General features: G+C 37.5%; 2 protein-coding genes across 3 annotated transcripts in view; both read right to left on the reverse strand.

Annotated features, from left to right (window-relative positions):
• The window catches only part of CHD1L (Chromodomain-helicase-DNA-binding protein 1-like), a 42,834-nt gene extending 37,039 nt beyond the window's left edge, over positions 1 to 5,795 (reverse strand). Inside the window, exons 1-5 of the mRNA XM_051217094.1 lie at positions 5,587 to 5,795; positions 1,777 to 2,075; positions 1,638 to 1,741; positions 1,491 to 1,599; positions 1,342 to 1,455 (exon numbers count right to left, since the gene is read on the reverse strand). Of these exons, the coding sequence (XP_051065729.1) occupies positions 1,342 to 1,455; positions 1,491 to 1,599; positions 1,638 to 1,741; positions 1,777 to 1,977 (528 nt within the window). The 5' untranslated portion in view covers positions 1,978 to 2,075; positions 5,587 to 5,795. The remainder of the gene's footprint in view (positions 1 to 1,341; positions 1,456 to 1,490; positions 1,600 to 1,637; positions 1,742 to 1,776; positions 2,076 to 5,586) is intronic.
• Positions 5,796 to 11,414: 5,619 nt separating this feature from the next.
• Positions 11,415 to 20,921, reverse strand: part of KIF2A_1 (Kinesin-like protein kif2a) — a 39,922-nt gene continuing 30,415 nt past the window's right edge. Inside the window, exons 17-20 of one of the 2 annotated variants that reach the window (XM_051217096.1) lie at positions 19,998 to 20,099; positions 17,292 to 17,364; positions 15,719 to 15,781; positions 11,415 to 13,144 (exon numbers count right to left, since the gene is read on the reverse strand). In XM_051217096.1, coding sequence (XP_051065731.1) covers positions 13,065 to 13,144; positions 15,719 to 15,781; positions 17,292 to 17,364; positions 19,998 to 20,099 — 318 coding nt within the window. In that variant the 3' untranslated portion in view covers positions 11,415 to 13,064. Of the gene's footprint in view, positions 15,782 to 17,291; positions 17,365 to 19,997; positions 20,100 to 20,921 lie in introns of both variants that reach the window. The other variant, XM_051217097.1, reaches the window with a different exon arrangement.

Genomic DNA, 20,921 nt, shown 5'->3' on the forward strand with positions numbered 1-20,921 from the left:
GTAAGACTAAAAGCAGCAAGCCCAAAATTCGAAGGCGAAGTCGTACTGTTGACTGTACAGAGGTGTGACAGCAGTAAAGTGTTTCCTTCAGACAACCAGCATAACAGCGATACTGCCACGACGGGGGGTGGCGTTAGAAAAGGTCGACCCTAAAAATGCACACTTCGCCCTATCCCACGGATATCCGTCTCCGACGGTAAGGTCTCAACAAGTACGGAGCTAACACGAAAACTACTCGCAAAAGGTTAGTGTGTGACCGACCTCAATCAGTTGTCCCTTGGTCACTGGGGTCACGCTCTCAGGTCACTAAAACCACCTCTGACCCAATTTCTTTTTCAGGTACCACCAGAAGAACTCTTCTACGGTTTGGGCAACCGGGAAATGATAACCGCCCTCATACCTCTAACAACATTCAAGACCACTGTATTCATAATCAACCTTCCTCTTCAATTCCTATTATTCCTCCTACATCGACTTTCAACTCTAAACTTCCTCTTTTGACTTCCTCCTCAAGTGTCACCATGGCCAACGATTCTAGTGCGCGAAACACTGTCCCAGGTCTACTGAAACCTCGCTCCAAACTACACATTGGAGCTTTCAACGTACGCACCTTATGTCAAATCGATCAGCGGGCTTCCTTGGCTAAAACTCTAGAATCTCGTACCATTGATGTATGCTGTGTCTCCGAAACACGCATACAGGATTCCAGTGTGGTTATTCACTTAACCTCACCTCGGCAAAACGGAGAGCCGACGAGACACACCCTCCGTGTATCTGGCGACCCAATGGCTAGTTCCCGTGGACTGGCAGGTGTAGGCGTAGCACTAAGCATGAGGGCAGAACAAGCACTTTTAGAGTGGATCCCCATTAACAGTCGTTTATGTGCTGTTAGGCTAAACGGCTCCGTAAGAAATCGGAAGGATAGGGACACATGTCGTTGCCTTTTTAACCATTAGGTTGACTAATATTTTAGCTAAAATCTAGGAGTTGTACGTAATCCTATCTGACAGATCACAATCACTGATTGTTCCAATATATAAGAAAGGGTCAAAATCATCGTGTGATAATCATAGAAGGATTAGTTTGACTAATATAGCATCTAAAATACTAGCCTCAATAATTATTGCACACCTAAATAAGACCATCTTAGTGTAATTTGAAAATTAAACTGACTTATATAATCAAATCTCAGTAATGATAATTTGTATTAGAACGTTGTATAATTACTGAAAACCAAAGTAAATAGAATTAGATTTGTACATTGAAACTGAATAGATAAAATTCAATTGTATCAAATTCAATAATCTAATGAATAGTTCAACAACATATAAGAAAACTTACCTCATTTAACATTGAATACAATTGAGTATTAGAGTTTTTAAGACGATGCCCTTCATCAATAATGACATAGTTCCAATAGAATGTTTTAAAAAATGCTTCATCATTAATACAAATCTATTTATCAATATAAATGAAATGAAATATGATACCTCGTAAGTAGTTAACAGGATTTTAATTGATTTATTATAATTAGATTGTAAGTTAGAACGTGTTACTTTGTCACCGATATAAGTCATGAATGAAATATTAGGAGCAATACTAAAAATTGATGAAATGAAAAAAGAATCTATACAAACTTTTGAAGTTCACATCTCCAATTTTCTATAACAGAAAGTGGAGATACAATTAAAAAAGTAGCATTAGATTTCCAATTACTGATAGCTAAAATAAAACAAATAACCTTTATATAATTAATAAAATAATTGCAATACAAACCTGACATGTTTTACCTAAACCCATTTCATCACATAATAGTCCACCATGATTTTGTAAATCACAATTTATTAACCAGTTAATTCCTTGTAGTTGATATTCACGAATGACGATTCCGGTTAAGCCAAATTCCACAAGTTTTTCAAATTCAATAGAACAGGTAGGGTTGACTAAACTTTCACAAGATTTTATTAAATAGTCCATTGAAAAGCGATATTCTGAAAAATCAAGTAGTAGGTACCGGGACGTGGAATGTACATAAAGTTTACAGAAACATTATTAAACAAATTTCAATTGCACGTCTAAAATGAAAAGGATAAAGACAAGTTACAACCAAACTACACAAAACATTTTATCAATAGATAATAACACAACTTTACCTGTAGTCTTTCCAGAGTTACTACCGATCACAAGCTCAGATAAAAGAGAGCTAGGAATGGGACTAACAACCCTATACCTTAAAAAACAACCTTGCTAAAAAAACGCCTCTAGATGAAAATCATTTAAACCGTTTAAACTCTTCCCTGGGAATTGAAGGATCTTTAGTTACAAAAGTTATGACAACTCATTGTTACATCCGGGATTCTCTGGGCCTATACCGCTTCTACAAACCAGAGACTGGGAAGACCAATAAAAAAGTCACGGAAATGTAGAGATACAACTTAGAGATTCACGGAATAAATGAGACCCAATGAACGGAAGCTGAACAGAAAAGATTAGATTCGGGAAAGATGCTGATGTACCCTCGTCATGAAAAAAAAAATGTTTCGCACACACAAAGACGTGCATTGATGCTGACCAAAGACGCATGAAAAGCACTTATAGAATAAGAATCTCTTGGATTCCGAATCGTCATAACATTCTTGAAAACAATGAGCGTTATTCAGTGTAATGCACCTACCAATGATAACAACGACGATAATAAAGATCAATTTTAAGGGAGAATGCAATCGATCGTATAGAAGTGCCTAGGAAACGACCTGACCACTCTGGTGGGAAACCTAAATGCCAAAGTCGGAGTGGACAATAGCGGATATGAAAATATTATGGGAAACATTGACTGGGAGAAAAGAACAAGAATGGCGAAATATTTTCATATCTCTGTGCCTTCAAGATATACAAAAAGCTACGTGGGTCTCACCGCGTCACACTACAGAGGACCACATCGATCATATTGGCATCGCTGAAAAATTCAGAAAGACAATGAAAGATGCGAGAACCAGGAGAGGGGCTGACACATTCAGATCATCACCTGGTGGTTGCCAAGATGAAGTTGAAGCCAAAGAAACACTGCACAGTTGGAGAAATAGCAGTACAAAGGTTCGATACAGCTTTCCTACGAGATACCAACAAACTCAACCAATTTAAGATAACTTTCAACAACAGGTTCCAAGCCTCACAACATCTACTTGAAGAAGAGAAAACTACTATGGAGGACAAGTGCAAAGGGATCAAAGAAGCACTAACTTCAAAGCGTCAGGAGGTTCTGTGCTACAAGAAGCATCATTATAAGGAATGGATCTCTATGGGAACCTTGGACAAGATTCAAGAAAGGAAGAACATGAAAAAAGCAATCAACAACAGCCAGCCGAACAAGTGCAGAGAAAGTCAAAGCACAGGTCAAATACACTGAAGCAAACAAGCAAGTGAAGAAGAGCATCAGAACCAACAAGTAGAGATAAGCAAGGGACCTAGTAGCGACAGTGAACAAAGCTGAGAGAAGGAAATATGAAACAACTACATGACACAACGAAGAAACTGGCAAGGAAATATAATCAACCAGAGAGACCAGTCATAAACAAAGAAGATGAGACAATCACCGAGACTCAAGAACAGAAGAAAAGATGAGAACACTTCAAGGAACTCTTGGATACACCTGCTTCATTGGACCGATGTATATACGTGCATGGTCCTATGTTGTAGCTGACTGACAGATGCATTTCAAGTGACAGTTGGTATCAGATAAAGATCTTTACTCTCGCCCTTACACTTTCTCCTGGTGTTTGACTGGGTTATAAATACCACCCCCCACCACAAGCGAAGTACATTATACAGTGGATAACTTGAATACAGCTAAAAGATTTGGACTTTACATATGACCTAGTTGTCTAAGCATGGTACTCGACCCCTTGACCGGGTACCATCAGAAACAACCTATTATGGCAGAGAACGAACCAACTCCCATCTGAAAAGAGAATTAAGAAAAGAAGCTGGAGATGGGTGGGACGAATCTAAAGGAAATTATCAAGCCGAATTACGAGGCAAAGCCTAACTTGGAGTCGAGGCAACAGGAAGACCAAAGAACATAATGAGCCAGGAATTGAAAGACGTCAAAATAACAAATAACAACTGGAAACAAATGGGAAGAGACCAGTACATAGTACATCAGAGATTGTTTGTCGGCAGCATATGCTATATGAGAGGTAACAGGTGTAAGTAAACAATAACACAGCTACGAACCTGAGCCAAAAAAATAGTTCAATCGCTAGTACTAACTAAATCGAGTTTCGTAAGTTAAATAGCAAACGAATCAAAACATGGAAAACAAGAAAAGTGACATTAAGAGTATGAGGAGATTAAAGTTAGACTCCATGTTCAGTAGTCCCAAATAATTCTACATTGACCAAATAAACACTTAAATTATCAGTGAGAATATAATTTATGGACGACCTTTGAGCGACGCTAAGGTGACCTTGCAAGTGTCTACCTACTTACCTATTAAGAGAGTAAAACATACAGGATTCTGGAGTACTGGTCGCGAATGGCAGAATGCTGAGACCATTCGCTGTAACAGCCTATCAACAGCAGTAGTTGGGACATGTAGCACTTATGTACAATGACCCACAAACTCGATTACAAGCGGTGGTTTAGGAAAAAGTAGGTTTGAAGAAAAAAACAGGGAGATGAACAAAAACATGGCATATAGCGATGAGACCAGTGATATTTGAGTTGAGAAATATTAGCTGACAATACACGAGACTAGTGACGTATTTGTAGACAATGAGTGACACATTAAGTCCGTTTTATCTTCACTTCCATCTGAACCCCAGGTTTCGGTATTCCATATATAACTATATTTGAAATCACGTGATTTCAAATCTTGATTAAATGCACATTCCTTATAGATAATACATCACCTGTTCCTTCTTTTGCAGATAATTTCAAATAACAATGAATTAGCAATTGCAATGGATATGCAAAACAATCGATGCCTAAGCTTCTGCTCTAATGTTGTACAATAATACGCTTTTCCTCTTAAATAAAATTTCTCAAAAACATACCGGTTTTCCAGTGCATTACAAATTTATTTTGGTCTGTTGTTGAAAATAAAGGCGAACATAGGAGACCTTTAGGGTTATGTCAATGGATCGAAAATAGGTAGTTCTGCGTGTATTTAGACGAAAAGTAGACAATTCAGCGGACATTTAGGCGAAAAGTAGACAATTCAGCGGATATTTAGGCAAAAAGTGAGTAATTTGTCGACAAAGCCGCGAAAAAGGGGGAAATCCACATTATTTCCCCCGGGCAGGCGAAAAAGGCGACATTCTGGCACGTTTTACCCTTTATTTCTCCTTTCTATACCAAAACATCTACCCCTTTATTTCCTCTTTGTTCGCCTTTATTTCCCCTTTTTTGGTTGTCTGGGCCTTCGTTTATATAATACATGTATTATATAAACATGGCTGCAGCCATGTTCATAGCGATAGAAAATAAAGTAATGAACTACTGTCAGTATTTTGATGGTCAATAACAACACTTTTACAAAGTGTAGACTTTAGATTATTCGAAAATGAGGAATGAAGTCCCACGTACTATATTTACGTAGCCCCGACCTTCAAATGTCAAGAGGACCGCGAAGTCTCTGGGCAGTTCCAATATCCAATAACTCGAAATCTGAACAGAATAGCCTGCCTGATTTATTTGCATTTTCTTTGTTCCTTTTTGATAAAGTTACAGATTTTAGATCATAAAGGCTGCTTTGAAGATCTCTTTCACAAACGCAATAGTTACAGTCAGTTCGGTAATAATAATAATAATAATAATAATATGAGAGGATATGTTTACCCCGTAATCTAAGTGTGTTCGTTTCAGAGAGTAATAGTTTATGAAAATAGGAGCTGAGACGTGCTTTTACGTAAAGTCTTTGTTCTTAAATGTCATTTGTTATCTAGGAAAGTTCTTCGGGTTGCTATTGATAGGCCGTTTGTCGTGGGACTAAAGAAATTAAAAATCCTCAATGTAGGAACTTCTTGTTGGACCATAAAAAAACACTTGTAAAACGCTTCAGTTTCGAAAAGAATCAACGTCACCTGCATAGATTTACTGACAGCTCAAGAACTTTATCATTCCGTTAGTTTCATCAAAGCTTTTAACTAGACGATTGAGATATGCTGGAAGTCAATTTTCAAAAGACAAAGATTTGTATGAAAAACCGGTTAATTTTTTGTGGAATAGACGCAGAATTGTTACAAACCTCAACTTTAGAGTTGAGGGGTATGTGTCGGCTAACGCTTCTGTGTGTCTGTAAATAGAAAGCTTTCCTTTATTGATTATATAACGAGTAATTATAACATACCTTAAGGTAAATAAGAGTGTTATTAAGCGCAACTCAATTTCGTAAATGTGGCTTTTAGCTTAGCAACCAATCAGAATGGGGCGGGAATCATTATATCCGCCATCTTCATAAGCAATGGCGGTCGGCTTTCTTCATTCTGTGCTTTTTTCAGCTATTTCTTTTGTGTAGCTATGTAATCTAATGTTTACCTACTTACGCCTGTTACTCCTAATGGAGCAAAGGCTGCCGACCAGCATTCTCCAACCCACTCTGTCCTGGGTCTTCTTTTCTAGTTCCATCGAATTCTTGTTCATTTTTCTCATGTATATCTCCATTTCTCGGCGTAATGTTTTCTTTCGTCTTCCTCTTTTCCTTTGGCCTTGAGGATTCCATGTGAGGACCTGACTTGTGATGTAGTTGGATGCTTTCCACTTCCAGCGCTTCTTCCTGATTTCTTCCTCCGCTTGAATCTGGTTTGTTCTCTCCTACAGGAGGTTGTTGCTAATAGTGTCCGGCCAACGGATCTGAAGTATTTTGCGTAGACAACTGTTAATAAACACCTGTATTTTCTGGATGATGGCTTTCGTAGTTCTCCAGTTTTCCGCCCCATACAGTAGAACTGTCTTGACATTTGTATTGAAAATCCTGACCTTGGTGTTGGTTAGCAGTTGCTTTGAGTTCCAGATGTTCCTCAGTTGTAAATATGCTGCTCTTACTTTGCCGATCCGCGCCTTTACATCTGCATCAGATCCACCCTGTTCATCAATGATGCTGCCCAAATACGTAAAGGTTTTTACATCTTCCAAATCTTCTCCGTCAATTGTGATTGGATTGGTGCATTCTGTGTTGTATCGGAGAATTCTGCTTTTCCCTTTGTGTATATTGAGACCTATTGCTGCTGAGGCTGCTGCCACACTGTTCGTCTTCTCCTGCATCTGTTGTTGCGTTTGGGATAGAAGGGCCAGATCGTCTGCGAAGTCTAGATCATCCAACTGCATCTTAGATGTCCATTGTATCCCGCGATTCCCTTCAGACGTTGACGTCTTCATGATCCAGTCGATCACCAGGAGAAAGAGAAAGGGTGAGAGTAAGCAACCTTTCCTAACACCGGTCTTCACTTTGAACGACTTTGTCAACTGTCCTCCATGCACGATTTTGCAGTTTACTCCATCATATGAGTTCTGTATGATATTGACTATCTTCTGAGGCACGCCGTAGTGTCGAAGAAGTTTCCATAGTGTTGTTCTGTCCACGCTATCAAATGCCTTTTCGTAGTCAATGAAGTTGATGTAGAGTGATGGATTCCATTCAATTGATTGTTCCACAATGATCCGTAGAGTTGCGATTTGGTCTGTACACGATCTATCCTTACGGAATCCTGCCTGTTGGTCACGAAGTTGGGCGTCTACTCAGTCCTTCATCTTGTTTAACAATACCCTGTTGAAGACTTTTCCTGGTATTGAGAGAAGAGTGATGCCACTGTAGTTATCACACTTGCTGAGATCGCCTTTCTTCGGTATTTTGATCAGAAGTCCTTCTTTCCAGTCTGTTGGTACTTGTTCCTCATCCCAAATCTTGCTGAAGAGAATGTGGAGTATCCTTGCAGTTACTCGTACATCTACTTTCAGTGCCTCTGCTCGAATGTTGTTTGGTCCTGTTGCTTTGCCACTCTTGATTTGCCTGATGGCCATGCTGATTTCTTCAATTGTTGGTGAGCCAACATCGATTGGGAGGTCCGTGGGTGCTGCTTCGGTGTTGAGTGGGTTTAGTGGGGCTGGTCGATTGAAGAGTTCTTTGAAGTGTTCTACTCACCTGTTTCGTTGCTCTTCAGTGTTGGTGATTACCTTGCCTTCCTTGCTTTTCACTGGTCGTTCTGGTTTACGGTGATTTACAGAGTGTTTCTTTGTTATGTCATACAGTTCTCTCATGTTTCCTTCCCCCGCAGCCTTTTCCGCTGTCATTGCTAGATCTTCCACATATTTACGTTTGTCAGTTCTGATGCTCCCCTTCACTTACTTGTTTACTTCTGTGCATTAAGCTTGTACCTTGGCTTTCTCTGTTCTTTATCGGCCGTTATTGATTCCTGCCTTCTTGTTCCTCCTGTCTTAAATCTTATCCAGTGTATCAACAGTGATCCATTCCTAGTGATTGTGCTTCTTGTGGCCCAAAACCTCATAACAGTAAAGTTATTGCTTCCTTGATCCCTTTTGAGTCGTTCACTATGGCAGTTCCCCCTCTATTGAGTAGAAAGGCCTGGGACCTTTTGCTGAAGGTTACGTCGAATTTGTTGAGTTCGTCAGTATCCCCAAGAAATCCTGAATAAAACTTTTGTGATACTGTCCGCCCCGTTTTCCAGTTCTTCTTGGATTTTAATTTCATCTTGGCGACCAGCAAGTGATGATCTGATGCTACATCACCTTCTCTCCTGGTTCTCACCCCCTTCATCGTCTACCTGAACTTTTTGTTGATGCAGATATGGTCGATTTGGTTTTGCGTAGTGTGATCCGGTGAAGTCCATGTGGTTTTATGTAGGCGTTTATGTGGGAATGTAGTGCCACCTATGACCGGTTTATTGAAAGCATATAGGTTTGCAAATCTCTCACCATTTTTGTTTCTTTCTCCCAGTCCTTGTCGTCCCATGATGTCTTCATATCCAGTGTTGTCCGTTCCAACCATGACGGTGGAGTCTCCCATCGGAATGGTCAGGTTCTTTCTTGGGCACTTTTCCACGATTGACTGCAGCCTATTGTAGAATTGATCTTTAACGTCTTCATCGTAGTTTTAGGTATGCGCATAGCATTGGATGGCGTTCAGTGTAATGGCCTCTTTCTTTTGATGATCCTTGGTCTATGAGATTCCCACCCCATAAGTGCCCTTTGTGCTTGTTTGGATAGCAATAATCGAACTTCTCGAGTATGTGGGGCATTTTCTTCTTCATGGCTGGAGTACAACAGCAGCTCTCCTGAGGCCGGTCGTTGTTGTCCAACCTGCGTCCAGTGTGTTTCAATGATTTCGAGCAGTTCCAGGTTGTATCTCTCCATTTCTGCAGCAATTTGGAAGACCATCTCGATCTCCAATATTGTACGAGCATTCCATTTGCCTAAATAAGTGGTCGCTCTGGTTGTCAGAAGAGGTATCAGCCTCGTGACTTCCGAAGGAACTCGGCTTTCACCATGGAGCCTCATAACACTTCTCAATGAAGAGGGCAGAGTTTAAATGGTTTGAACTATTTTTTTATGGTTAGAGTTTATTAGCGGGTTCGTTTTCTACAGGATGGTCTGGGTGTGCCGCTTCGATGCCGTTCATAATTGTTGGACGGGGCGATTCATTTTTCAGACACTTGTAAATAACTCAGTCAGTTTGTTAACGAGATGATTGCTACCATCTCTTAAGAGATCCAGGTTTTATCTTTTGTGCACGGTGATTAAGGACGCTTCAAATGTTTTTGTTCCTTTTGGAACTCCGTCTCGTTTGGTGGATCAGTCGTTACAGTTTGATTGATGTTTCCGGGGGCAAGAGAATAGCTGAACTGTTACTATATCAGTCGATGTTTCTGATAGACACCACATAAAATTCACAGAATGTTTCACTCATACCAGGTTTCTTGCTGCCAGCTACTCAAATGTATTGAAGGAGTTCCCAGTAGCTACCAGATGCAGCAGCTTTTGTCTACTCGTTGGCAATGTCAGGCTTCTCGTTGCTTGTGCAAAGTTTATACAGTATTGTTATATAACAATCTTTATTTATGGTCAAACCTAATGTTTGGCGGAGAAGTCTGACTTGCTTAAATGAGTTATTAGGAGCCTATACAAACCCAGTGCTTATAATCGGGATGTTTTGCGAAGCCGCAAGAAACTTTAGCCAAAGTCTGTGAAGTTGTGCATTCGCAGTCAATACTCATCGATACTTTTCGATGGGCTGAACACGTAATGTAAGATTAGTGCAAACGAGAGCATTATCAGTCCATAAAAGTACTCCTAAAGAAACGGCACATTTGTAATCAGCCACGCCAGCAGTAGGTGATGATGTGGTGCAGAGATAGGATGTCAGGTAACACATCGACGATAATTGTGCCAAAAGTTAGTGCTAAACAGAAACAGGTTATAGTCTGCGCAAAGTTGAAGATGGTCAACGTTATCTGAACTGAAATTAATAGGTCCTAATCAGCCACCCAAATCACTCATTTCACAGACGCCTGTCTGCAGAACATTTGACGGGTAATAAGAATAAGCTTTGACCACACCCGGAATGAAGTCGGTCGAAGCGTAGGGCGATGACGAATAGAGATCGTGTCTCACACTTATTTCAACTCACTGATGCGTTTTCTAATTTAGCAACATATAACTCACTATACACGACGATCCAATGGACCAGTGTTGCTTCAACTATAGTGCTTAGCGAAACAGTAACGCCAGCAAAATGAGACGATGCCAGAGGGTCCCTGGGCAAGCGCACGTGAACGAACTCTTCGAAGTGACAACTGGGGACCAATGTTAGGACTTTATAAAAAATACAGCCAACCCTATCTGTTGTTTGATTTGCGTTAGTGTGAGGACGTTGAGTGAAGTCAGTTCGAAAACCATACGTGGTCTCAGAAAGGCTAGTTAAGCATTCGTCTTTGGTAATAACATTGAACTTTCGACTGTTCAGTTACTTGAAATCGTTTAGATAGTAAAGAGTCCACAACATAGATGAGCTGCCGTAGAACGCGAACAACAAAAACACATACGAAGTAGGGTAGAGGAATAGACAAGGGACGCGTGGAAAGATGTACTGAAGTGCTTACCATTTCGTTCACGTGTGCTAGGACACTGGCAGTTGACTGACAACGGGCTCACACGCCACTTGTCCTCTCAAAACACAGGGGCCCACGCACACCATTGGTTTAGGATCGGCCCTATCAACAGACCGCTTTGCGTCCTCACAGTTTCATGGAAACTCCAGCCACGAGGTCATTGAGTAGGACCTTACTGACAGTGGCTGTATACACATGGCAATGAGAGAGAGCAAACTCTCCCCACCCTTTGCAGCACCAGGATAGTTTGAGGTTATCGAACTATAACTATGAGGACTTATGCTTAGTGGATTCAAATGGCAAATAATTGGATCGTTATCACGAAGCGCGTCCACCTAACTATTTTGAAGTTGAAATGACGAAATATTTAGCAAGGCACTTACGTATTGACCAGCTAAATTACACACTTGATAATAGAGGTCTCTCAAAGCAATCCAACTCGTCCTATCATTAAGTGAACGATGACAATGTCAGATACAGGGTGTCCGGGGGAGTTGGAAAGTCGATTGATAAGGTCGTGAGTCGTTATCTGTGGATTAGAACGTTTCAAAACCAGTCATTTTCATACACCTAGTTTGTCCTACTGCTACCGATACGTCTATAATGGGATTTGTCTTGAAGTAATCCCAACACATTGTGCAAACGCGGCTTATGACTAACTTACTAAAATCTCATCACATTGTCTAAACACAACGTTACCGAACAGGAAGTAAATATTCATGAAGGTAAATGGATATGTTGAAGACTGCCATGTAGTGGAGAAACAAAAATACTTCCTAAAGCAGAATTACACCTGCTTGGATTCAACTCTGTATGTTACACAGTCGATAATTTGACTAACATATTTAGGAGAAAAACAGATTCTATTGTACTCAAACCTAAACTCATGACGTTTACATTTGGTAAGTAACGATGGAAACACACAAACATAATGAAAAACATACCAACTTCGATCAAGTGTTCTTTTCGATCCTAAGAATGTATTTGTTATAATATTGAATGAACAAATGAAGAGGAAATTGTTCATAAAAACCAACAACTCTGGCGTCTTTAGGACATGTGGTGATACTATCAATATTGTGAGGTTACACTATTGCCTCTTAACATGCAAAATAGTAAATGAATACGAAAGCAACTAAAAACAGTAATCAATACATTGCGATTGCATAGATACATACATTCCATTTTATGTGAGAAATGAATCAACATTAGTTCAGTGCACAAATAGATCATTGTTGCATTAAAATGAAGGGGAGGAAATGTAGATAGTATTTTAAAGAAGAAGAGCATTCAATTGGTTGAAATGTAATGTTAGACTTGACAACCAAAATCACAAAATGATGATGGTATATGCATTTTGAATTGTGTAACGCTTATACTTTTAAAAATGATAATATGTAAAGAGAGAAAGCATGAGGAGCTACTTTTTATTTGGTATAGGTGTAAATAAAAAAAATAGGGAGAATAAGAATAGTGAGAACAGAAAAAAATACAGTGAACAAGGATTGATGATACATAATCAGACCATATCTGCACACGCTTTCCATGTTTTACAGACATACAGATACCAGCAACCATGTGTTCAACATGGTGCAACAGCATAAAACACAACAGGAGTGTGTTTAAGACAAAAGATCTTCTCAATGCTTGTGTTGATATGCTTATAACCGCATACAAACTGTAAAAAGAACATAGTTCATAATCCTATTTATCGTATCACAGTAAATCTTTAATTGACAAAAAATATCTAATCCAAACTCTAACCAACAAAATATGTTGCTGACTAGGATCACTTTCATCAAGGTCGGGAATTTGTAAACAGACAGACGGATACATACATATAATGCGAAACATTATAACATGATTGATTCAACAATTACAATCCATATTATTTATGTTATTGACTTGTATTGATTTGTTATCAGTAAAGTGAGTTAGAAACTATAATTTATGATTTCGTTGTAAATTAGTGCTTAGTTCTTCTTCTTGTCTTAGATCACGGCGCCATAATGTCACTTTATCTGTGAAAATAGAAAAAAAATTTTCTGACGAGGTAATCGAGAAAGGATGATAATGAAAAACAGAGATGAAATACTCTCTCATCAAATAAAAGCTTTAATGTAAATTAGAAAATGATTAAGGATTTCCAGGCACTTTATTGTTTGTTTGTTTTCTCTCTCTTGTAAAACAATGTCATCAAACATGTTTGATACTTTAATCTCACATATAACCAGTTGTATAATAAAGATACATTATTGAATAATAAATTCACTTGTTATTGTTTTACTTGAATCTGCCTATTGATGTTTACGACTGCAATTGATCAATCTCTTATTATTGGTATATGCGCATGTACGCTTCGTTTTATTTAAGACTCGTCAGCTGGATGTACCTGGCATCCCAGGATTGATGTTCACTCTGGGACTAGAATAAATTACCGTTCGCTTCAAACGCCATCGCGTTATCCACTTGCTCGTACAATGGGGTGAAGTTTAAATTCACTTGGTATTGTATTACTTGAATCTTCCGATTGATGATCAACACTGAAACTAATCAGTCTCTTATTGGCATATGTGCATATTGCTTTAATTCAAAAGTATTTGACGTCTGAAGCGAACAGTACTGGGTTCAAGCTCCGGATTGAATATCAACTCTGAGATACACGTACATCCAGCTGACGAGTCCCAAATAGGACGAAGCGGCGCGCGTCCTGTATTCCACTGCTATCCACTACCCATTTTTGGTTATAATTATTGAATAATAGTTATCATATTCCGACTACAGTTATACTTTATTTGTATAGAGGCCTATTTGTATTACTGACTGATTTCGTAAATTATAAATATGTACAATTGTTAGAATAGAATCTACATTAATTCACCGAGTGAAAAAAATTGTATGTCATAACGATTGCTTCACTTGTAGAACTAGTCAGTGGTAGAATTATCAAATTTGAACAAAGTTGATAAGATGTTTAATTTCGTCTTCAGATAAACAACAAAACACAGTTTGGATTTCCTCCATTTGTTGATATCATAGACTGTATTCAATCAGCCTTTATTGTAAAACAATAAGTTATTTAGGTAGTAACTTATACGACAAACTGATTTCCGATGAGTAAATGTCGTTTTATTTTTCTGAACTGGGTTGTGTAGATGTGGTGCTGAAGAGTGACTAATGAACAGATAGACAGATCTAGTTGACTATTTAATTTATGATCTTCTTTCCTCATATTGAATTCGACTCTGAACTAACTCACTGAGTGTAAACTGCTTGTAATTGTACTGAGTAAAATATTGTCTCATTTATACCCTGATTCTCTATATTTGGTCTTAATTCGCGCATTCTGTAGAACAAGACCCCGATCTGTTCACAACCTATCAGTCGGAGTATCCAGTTCAGGGGTAGTAGAATCCGTTATATCTCGATAAGAATAATGAATGGTAACTATTGAGATCCATTTATGGACTAATACTATACATATATATATATTTATCATATAATTGATAAATAACTCAACTATTCATAATCGTGTCCCTCTTATCATAAGCTTTATTTTGACCCATAGACTCTCATTATATGATTTGCCATTGTTAAGCTATACCCAGTCTATCAATTACTGTCTCCCACATTCACAACCACATTTGGCTAAATCTTGTACAAATGTTATTTTCTATTTGGCGGTACGATGTGGTCTGTTTGGTTGGTATATAAATCCAGTATGTTTGAAATAAATGATTCATATCACAGAGGCTGAGATTGGTGTTCTTGACTTAACAAGTAGGGCCAGGCTGGAAGCAGGATCGATAAGGACTGTAGACTGCCCGTACAGGTTTTATGCGTCATTGGTCCAATCGATAATTCACTGCTCTCTAATTGGCGGTATCATTACGTTATACATTGATAGGGGTACAAACCCACAAGTTATAACACAATCTTAAGTTCACAAGTTCTACTGTTGAAGTAAACAGAATTTATCTTCATTCAACCGTTATATCAGATGCATTAATTAAGGCCAACTTCAAACTTACGTGCTTAGTTCATTTCTACTTAATTTCAAAGATAATATTTATGTTTATGCAACAATGACAGTGCTATCAGTCAGTCAGATACAACGTAGGACCAGGCACATATATGCATCAGTCCAAGTTGCCATACCTCATTAGCATAACAAGACGAACATCGGATTCATAGAAGTAGTTAATTCAATAGTGGTAATATATAAAAGAAAGATTGCATATAAGGATATAGTACAGGAAGAAAGATATAAAGCGATTTCAATCCCATGTGATCGATTATAAGCCATGTCACCCAAAGTCTCCAACCATTGGTTACGATAGTCACGTGGACCCCCCAACCAAGTAGTCTGCATCTACCAACATGGCTCAGACCGGAAGTTAGTGACTTCATTGACTGATGCCACGTTTTGGTTTGGCCACCCCTAACTCTCTTCCAACCGTCTCCAACACTAGTGAGCATTGTGCGTCGTGATAATCGGTGTTCAGACATACGTAAAAGTGCTATAGTATCACTAATAGAAATAATGATAATAATAAACTGACTATTAAAAAAAATTATCAATATTATTAACTTACCTTTTAAAGAGGATAAAATTTTAATTTGTTTGCTAAGTAGATATTCTAAACGAGCACTATATTCTGTTACAGGAAAAGAATAAACAATAAAGAGAGTGAGAATAACAACTGATTTTACAATATAACACAAATTAATTTTCATGGTAACACAACAACCAATAAAAAAATGATCAACTTGGACTGATGCACATATGTGCCTAGTCCTATGTTGTAGCTAACCGACTGACAATAGTAAAGCATAGAAATGAATAATATAATAGTCTATTCATAACGGTACAATGAATAGAACATGAATCAGTAAGAAAATGGTTAGTTTATATGATCTATCCAGTAGTAAGCAAACAGACATTGGTGACAATGGTGATAGCAAATTCATATAATCACGGGGAGTAATGAATGGCAAAACAAAAAAAAGAATCTTGGAAATGAGAAAATTTAGAAAACGTTGATAATGACATCACTAAAGTATCAAGACAGTGGTTAAGATTTGTGGCTAATGTGGGTGACTTCAGAAGAAGAATGAAAGCCACCTAAAAGAGAACTAAACTACGCTGACATTATAACAATGTGCCTGTATATCCGACAGTGATTGTTTACGAACTTTTGATTCGACAATAAGATTACCGATCTTACTGATTAGACTTAAACTCTTGAAAAATTTGTCTGATTGCGAATCACGAAACGATTATGCGAAAGCTGAAGTGGGATGATATAGAAAATACTAAAGTCGAAATAACAAAGTAGCTGAAAGGCAAGAGTTTTGAGGACTTTCATGGATATTTCAAATAACGGAAACGAAGATCGAATAAGTATATTTTCACAAACACTCAGTACTTTCTGAACACTGATGTCTCCTAAATCTTGTGAAATCAAGTTCAGATCATGACAGCTAACGTATTTATGGAACCGATTCACAGTTGACAAAGAGTAATGCGAACATGAAAACCGAGTAATAAACGACGACAACAAAAAACAAAGAAGCAATAAATAGTCGTTTCGTTCTAGCCCAAGAAATCTCAATTTGCAGTTGTGCATTAATCCAGATTTATGGAAGTTAGAAATGTAAATCACTGGCTGGCGACTCAGTAATGAAGTGGGGTGCCTACTGCAAGAGGCCTGAGTTCAATAGCTGGTGGAGTTGAGGTGTATTCTACTTATATCGACAGACATAAGTATTATGTAACACAAATCGGAAGTGGAAAACCTAGCAGCAGAGAATTGAGATGATCGAATCGAAGAGAACGAGAACAGAGATTAATTGTTATGTCACCGAAGGAACGATGAAGTTTAAGACAATTGATGGATGATTCACGAAAGAAGTATTGAACGTATGATTTCCACATTTTGTATAAAAATACAAGGGGTTATCCCTGCCTGTGTTCTTGTTCACAACAAAGTCACCGAATGCACATCGCTGATGGACAAAAAAAGCCATCTAATGCTTTCTGATTTTCAATAATTGTCTAAGTTCTATGAAGTATGTTATAGAAAATAAAAATCTCCACAAATCTCCTGTACTAAAAATCAATATAATTGGAATATATAGATTTAAAAATTTACATATAAAACTAACCTTCAACATCGAATTCCACTTGATTTGATATTTTGTATAAAGAATAATGTTCTTTAGTCCAATCGCTCATAGACTATAAAAATAAAATTATGAAATAATCAGATATAAAATTATTCGAAAATTAGAAAAGTTTAGACAGGTATTTAAATGTATAAAACATGGTTCACTATTGAACATTAAACTAAGAAGTAAGATAATAAGACTAATCACGTTATATCAGATCCAGGATTTACAACCCAGAATAGAAAAGTAGATTAATATTAGATAATAATATATTCAATACAATTACAAATAGTCACACTCAGTGAGTCCAGTGTAGAGATATTCAATGAAAGGAAGGGAGATCACATATTTAATAATTTTTAAACTGTGGCTATTTCTCCACGCTCAACCATTACTACACATCAGTAGTTTAAGCATTCGGCTTTTCAACAATCATTGGTAGATTGAATTCAGCAGCGTAGTATCCTTAGCACACCACTTACACCTATAAAACATGACTCAGAACAGAGTACATAAATAAGTCTCACATGATATCGAAATCCATGACACCACAGAAAATAACACAGAGAAACCGTAGTTATTAAAGGGTGAATTGATAATGTGAAATAATTCAAGCAACAAATGAACCAATTATCGTTGTCTTATGGCCGCTGAGACTCAAATCAACATGGCCAGTCGCTAATCAGAATCCTGATTTTAATTAGGTCCGTTCCGCAAATCCTATTTCCTTGATAGCCCAAGTGTCCATGAATTGCACAAATACACACCCAACCAGCAGAATCGACGAGCTGGCAACTAAGTTTCTCATAGGTCAGCAATTCTCTAGTACCTCTCTACAACCGACCTTAAGTCCAGAAGTACCATCCAGCCTCTACTATACTTATATTTCAAACAGGTGTGATTTATATACAGACATACCAGATAACATTACATCATATAATGAAAAATAAAAATACAAAATTGGCTATGACTAGGGGAGATTGTAAATAATAGGCTGGCAACAAATTAAGAATAGTAAATCGTACAACAGTAGTTAATAAATCAACTGAAAGCTTGTGATAAATGGAATATATGTACATAATAATCTAGTCACTTATTGATTATACAACAAAATTACGATTAATAATAATAATAATAATAATAATAATAATAATAATAATTCGAAAAAACCAGTTCCAATTTCTAAACTATTACTTTCATCATACCAGTTATAATTTGCTTTTGATTTACTACCCATTGAAATATTATAAATATATATTATAACATAGGTACATTTTGTGCATTCAATGTGCACCAGACTTTCTAAATAACAGTCACAGCAATGTATAGGGAATTAAAAACTGCAATTAGGAAAACATGATTACTTCAAGTGTATTTTGCAAGACATTGTAATATCTCAAATTTTAACTTTGTAATCTATGGGCTACTACCCTATGAGATTTGTTGTGTTACAGGTTATAGTTCGTAGATATATGAATAACTTGGTCTGAAGTGCCACTTTGTGAGTATACAAAAAGATTACATTATGAAAACTCTGAGTTTGTAAAACAATACAATTGACCACTACCTTAAGATTGCCAACGTAAATTCCGAAAAATTACTTATATACTATATTTAATCTAGATGTAGACATGTTCAAGGCAATTTTAGACTCTGGCAAGGTTTGTCATTGAAAAGTGTACTGAAATACATAAACCTTGCGAAGGCCCTTCAATCGGAAACTATTGACTAATTTAAAGCTTATGGTGAATTGTTACTGGCATTGTTAGTCTCAAATAGTGTTCGATAAGGTCATCCACTGCCCTCTATTTTATTGAACTTTGCCGTAGATGTCGTCCGAGAAATCACACTTTCTCCAGGAACTGATCTTTTCAGGAGATTTACTTATCGTTTTGGGATATCGAGACGACATAGTTTTCTGTGCCGAAGATTCCGAGGAAATGCAGTTAGTCTGTTCATTATCTTTATCAACAATCCAAGAATATTTCAGACTGCCCTATATCAAAGCTTAAACAAATAACGAGTGAATCGGTTGAGTGGACCGAACTCTTATCTTGAAATTCTCATCAGTCTTGGTGAGTTTGGTAGCAGACGAAATTTAAGGACGATTCAGAAAGTTCAGGTGCCTAACCACCATTTGACAACCATAAACAGGAAGAGAGGGAGACGTTTTTAATGGACGACCAAAACATCCAGCTCAGAGAACAAAAATCCATCAAAATCATCCACCTGAGCTACACATCTTCTTCACCATCTCAGGAAGAAGTTTGAAATGTAATATAATTTGGAATAAACCATTGACTGTGTGTGATGATAAGAATTCGATTTCATGAAAGATAAAGCTCAATATATGAAGTAAAATACCTCAGACTTAATCCAAATGCATCGTCGCACGATATTTCCCTTCAATTGTCAGCTACTTCATTCATCTACGGTGATTGAGCACAAGGTGATTCAACACGGCGTATACCGCATGAATGTTAAACAGTTGGAAATGGTGTTCCTTGTACAATTTCAACTCACCACACTCCTTCTTAACTACTGATATGCTTTACTGACCATTGCAAGGTGGCAGGAAACCAGATTACACAAAGTTTCATGTCGATTCCTTAAAACCATTTATATTTATATATTCCTATAAAACCTTTTTTTTACACAAAAGTTAAAATTTCTAATCAACGGAGGCAAAGCAAGATTGCTTACATGACAAACAGCTTTGTGATCATCACAAATCTCCTCTTCCATACGTTCAATCTGATCGATAACTTCATGAAAATGAAGAACTTCCTCAGGTACTTCACCTTCCTATTGAAAAGAGCAAAACGAAGTATAAACAACGCCTACAAAGGTAGATTTGCAATTTACTAAGATTACTAGTAAATAATCAGTATCATGAAATGTACACTATTTCAATTACATTATATTAAAGTTGGTAAACAATGAGTAGCACATGATATAGAGTCAATTGATTGCTTTATCTTCGCATAACAAGGAAAAGATAATTTCATGAAGCTAATTATAGTAGTAATGATAGTTGCCTCACATTCAATGTCACATGCTTGGTTGTAGTAAACAATTCTCAGCATAAAATATATGCAATGCTTAACCTATTCAGTTTAATATCCATTCAACTATAACATTTAAAAGGTGTGTGTGTAAAAAGATATTACCAACAGTTCTGTTCAAATGATATCCTTTTTTATTCAATAATTTATATGAAGCATGGACGTTTATTCATTATTTATTTAATACAAACATTGGTACAAGAAGGCACTAAATAGACATGCACCACGTAATTCATTCGATTTGTGTAGGGGCTGGGATATTGCCTGGGTACCCAAACAGAAGCAGGTGGTTTAATTAGGGGGCCACACATAGAGCCTTTGACCAGGTCTAATCCAAAAAGTAGTGGAGGAGCAATGTAAAGAGATGTAGTCCCATGGTAGTCGGTGACAAACCATTGGTTCATACGCCATTTGTTCCTTCAGCATACTGCAACCCATGTGCACCACTGGTTTGGAATCAGGATTTTCCAACTCCCCTAGGTGGACTCTCGGTGTCCACCAACTCGATTAAATCGCCGGATATTCGCTTTCCATTCTCTTAATTTCGTAAACAACAGTAATG

The sequence above is a fragment of the Schistosoma haematobium genome, chromosome 6 (assembly GCF_000699445.3).
Source record: "Schistosoma haematobium chromosome 6, whole genome shotgun sequence".
NCBI lineage: Eukaryota > Metazoa > Platyhelminthes > Trematoda > Strigeidida > Schistosomatidae > Schistosoma > Schistosoma haematobium.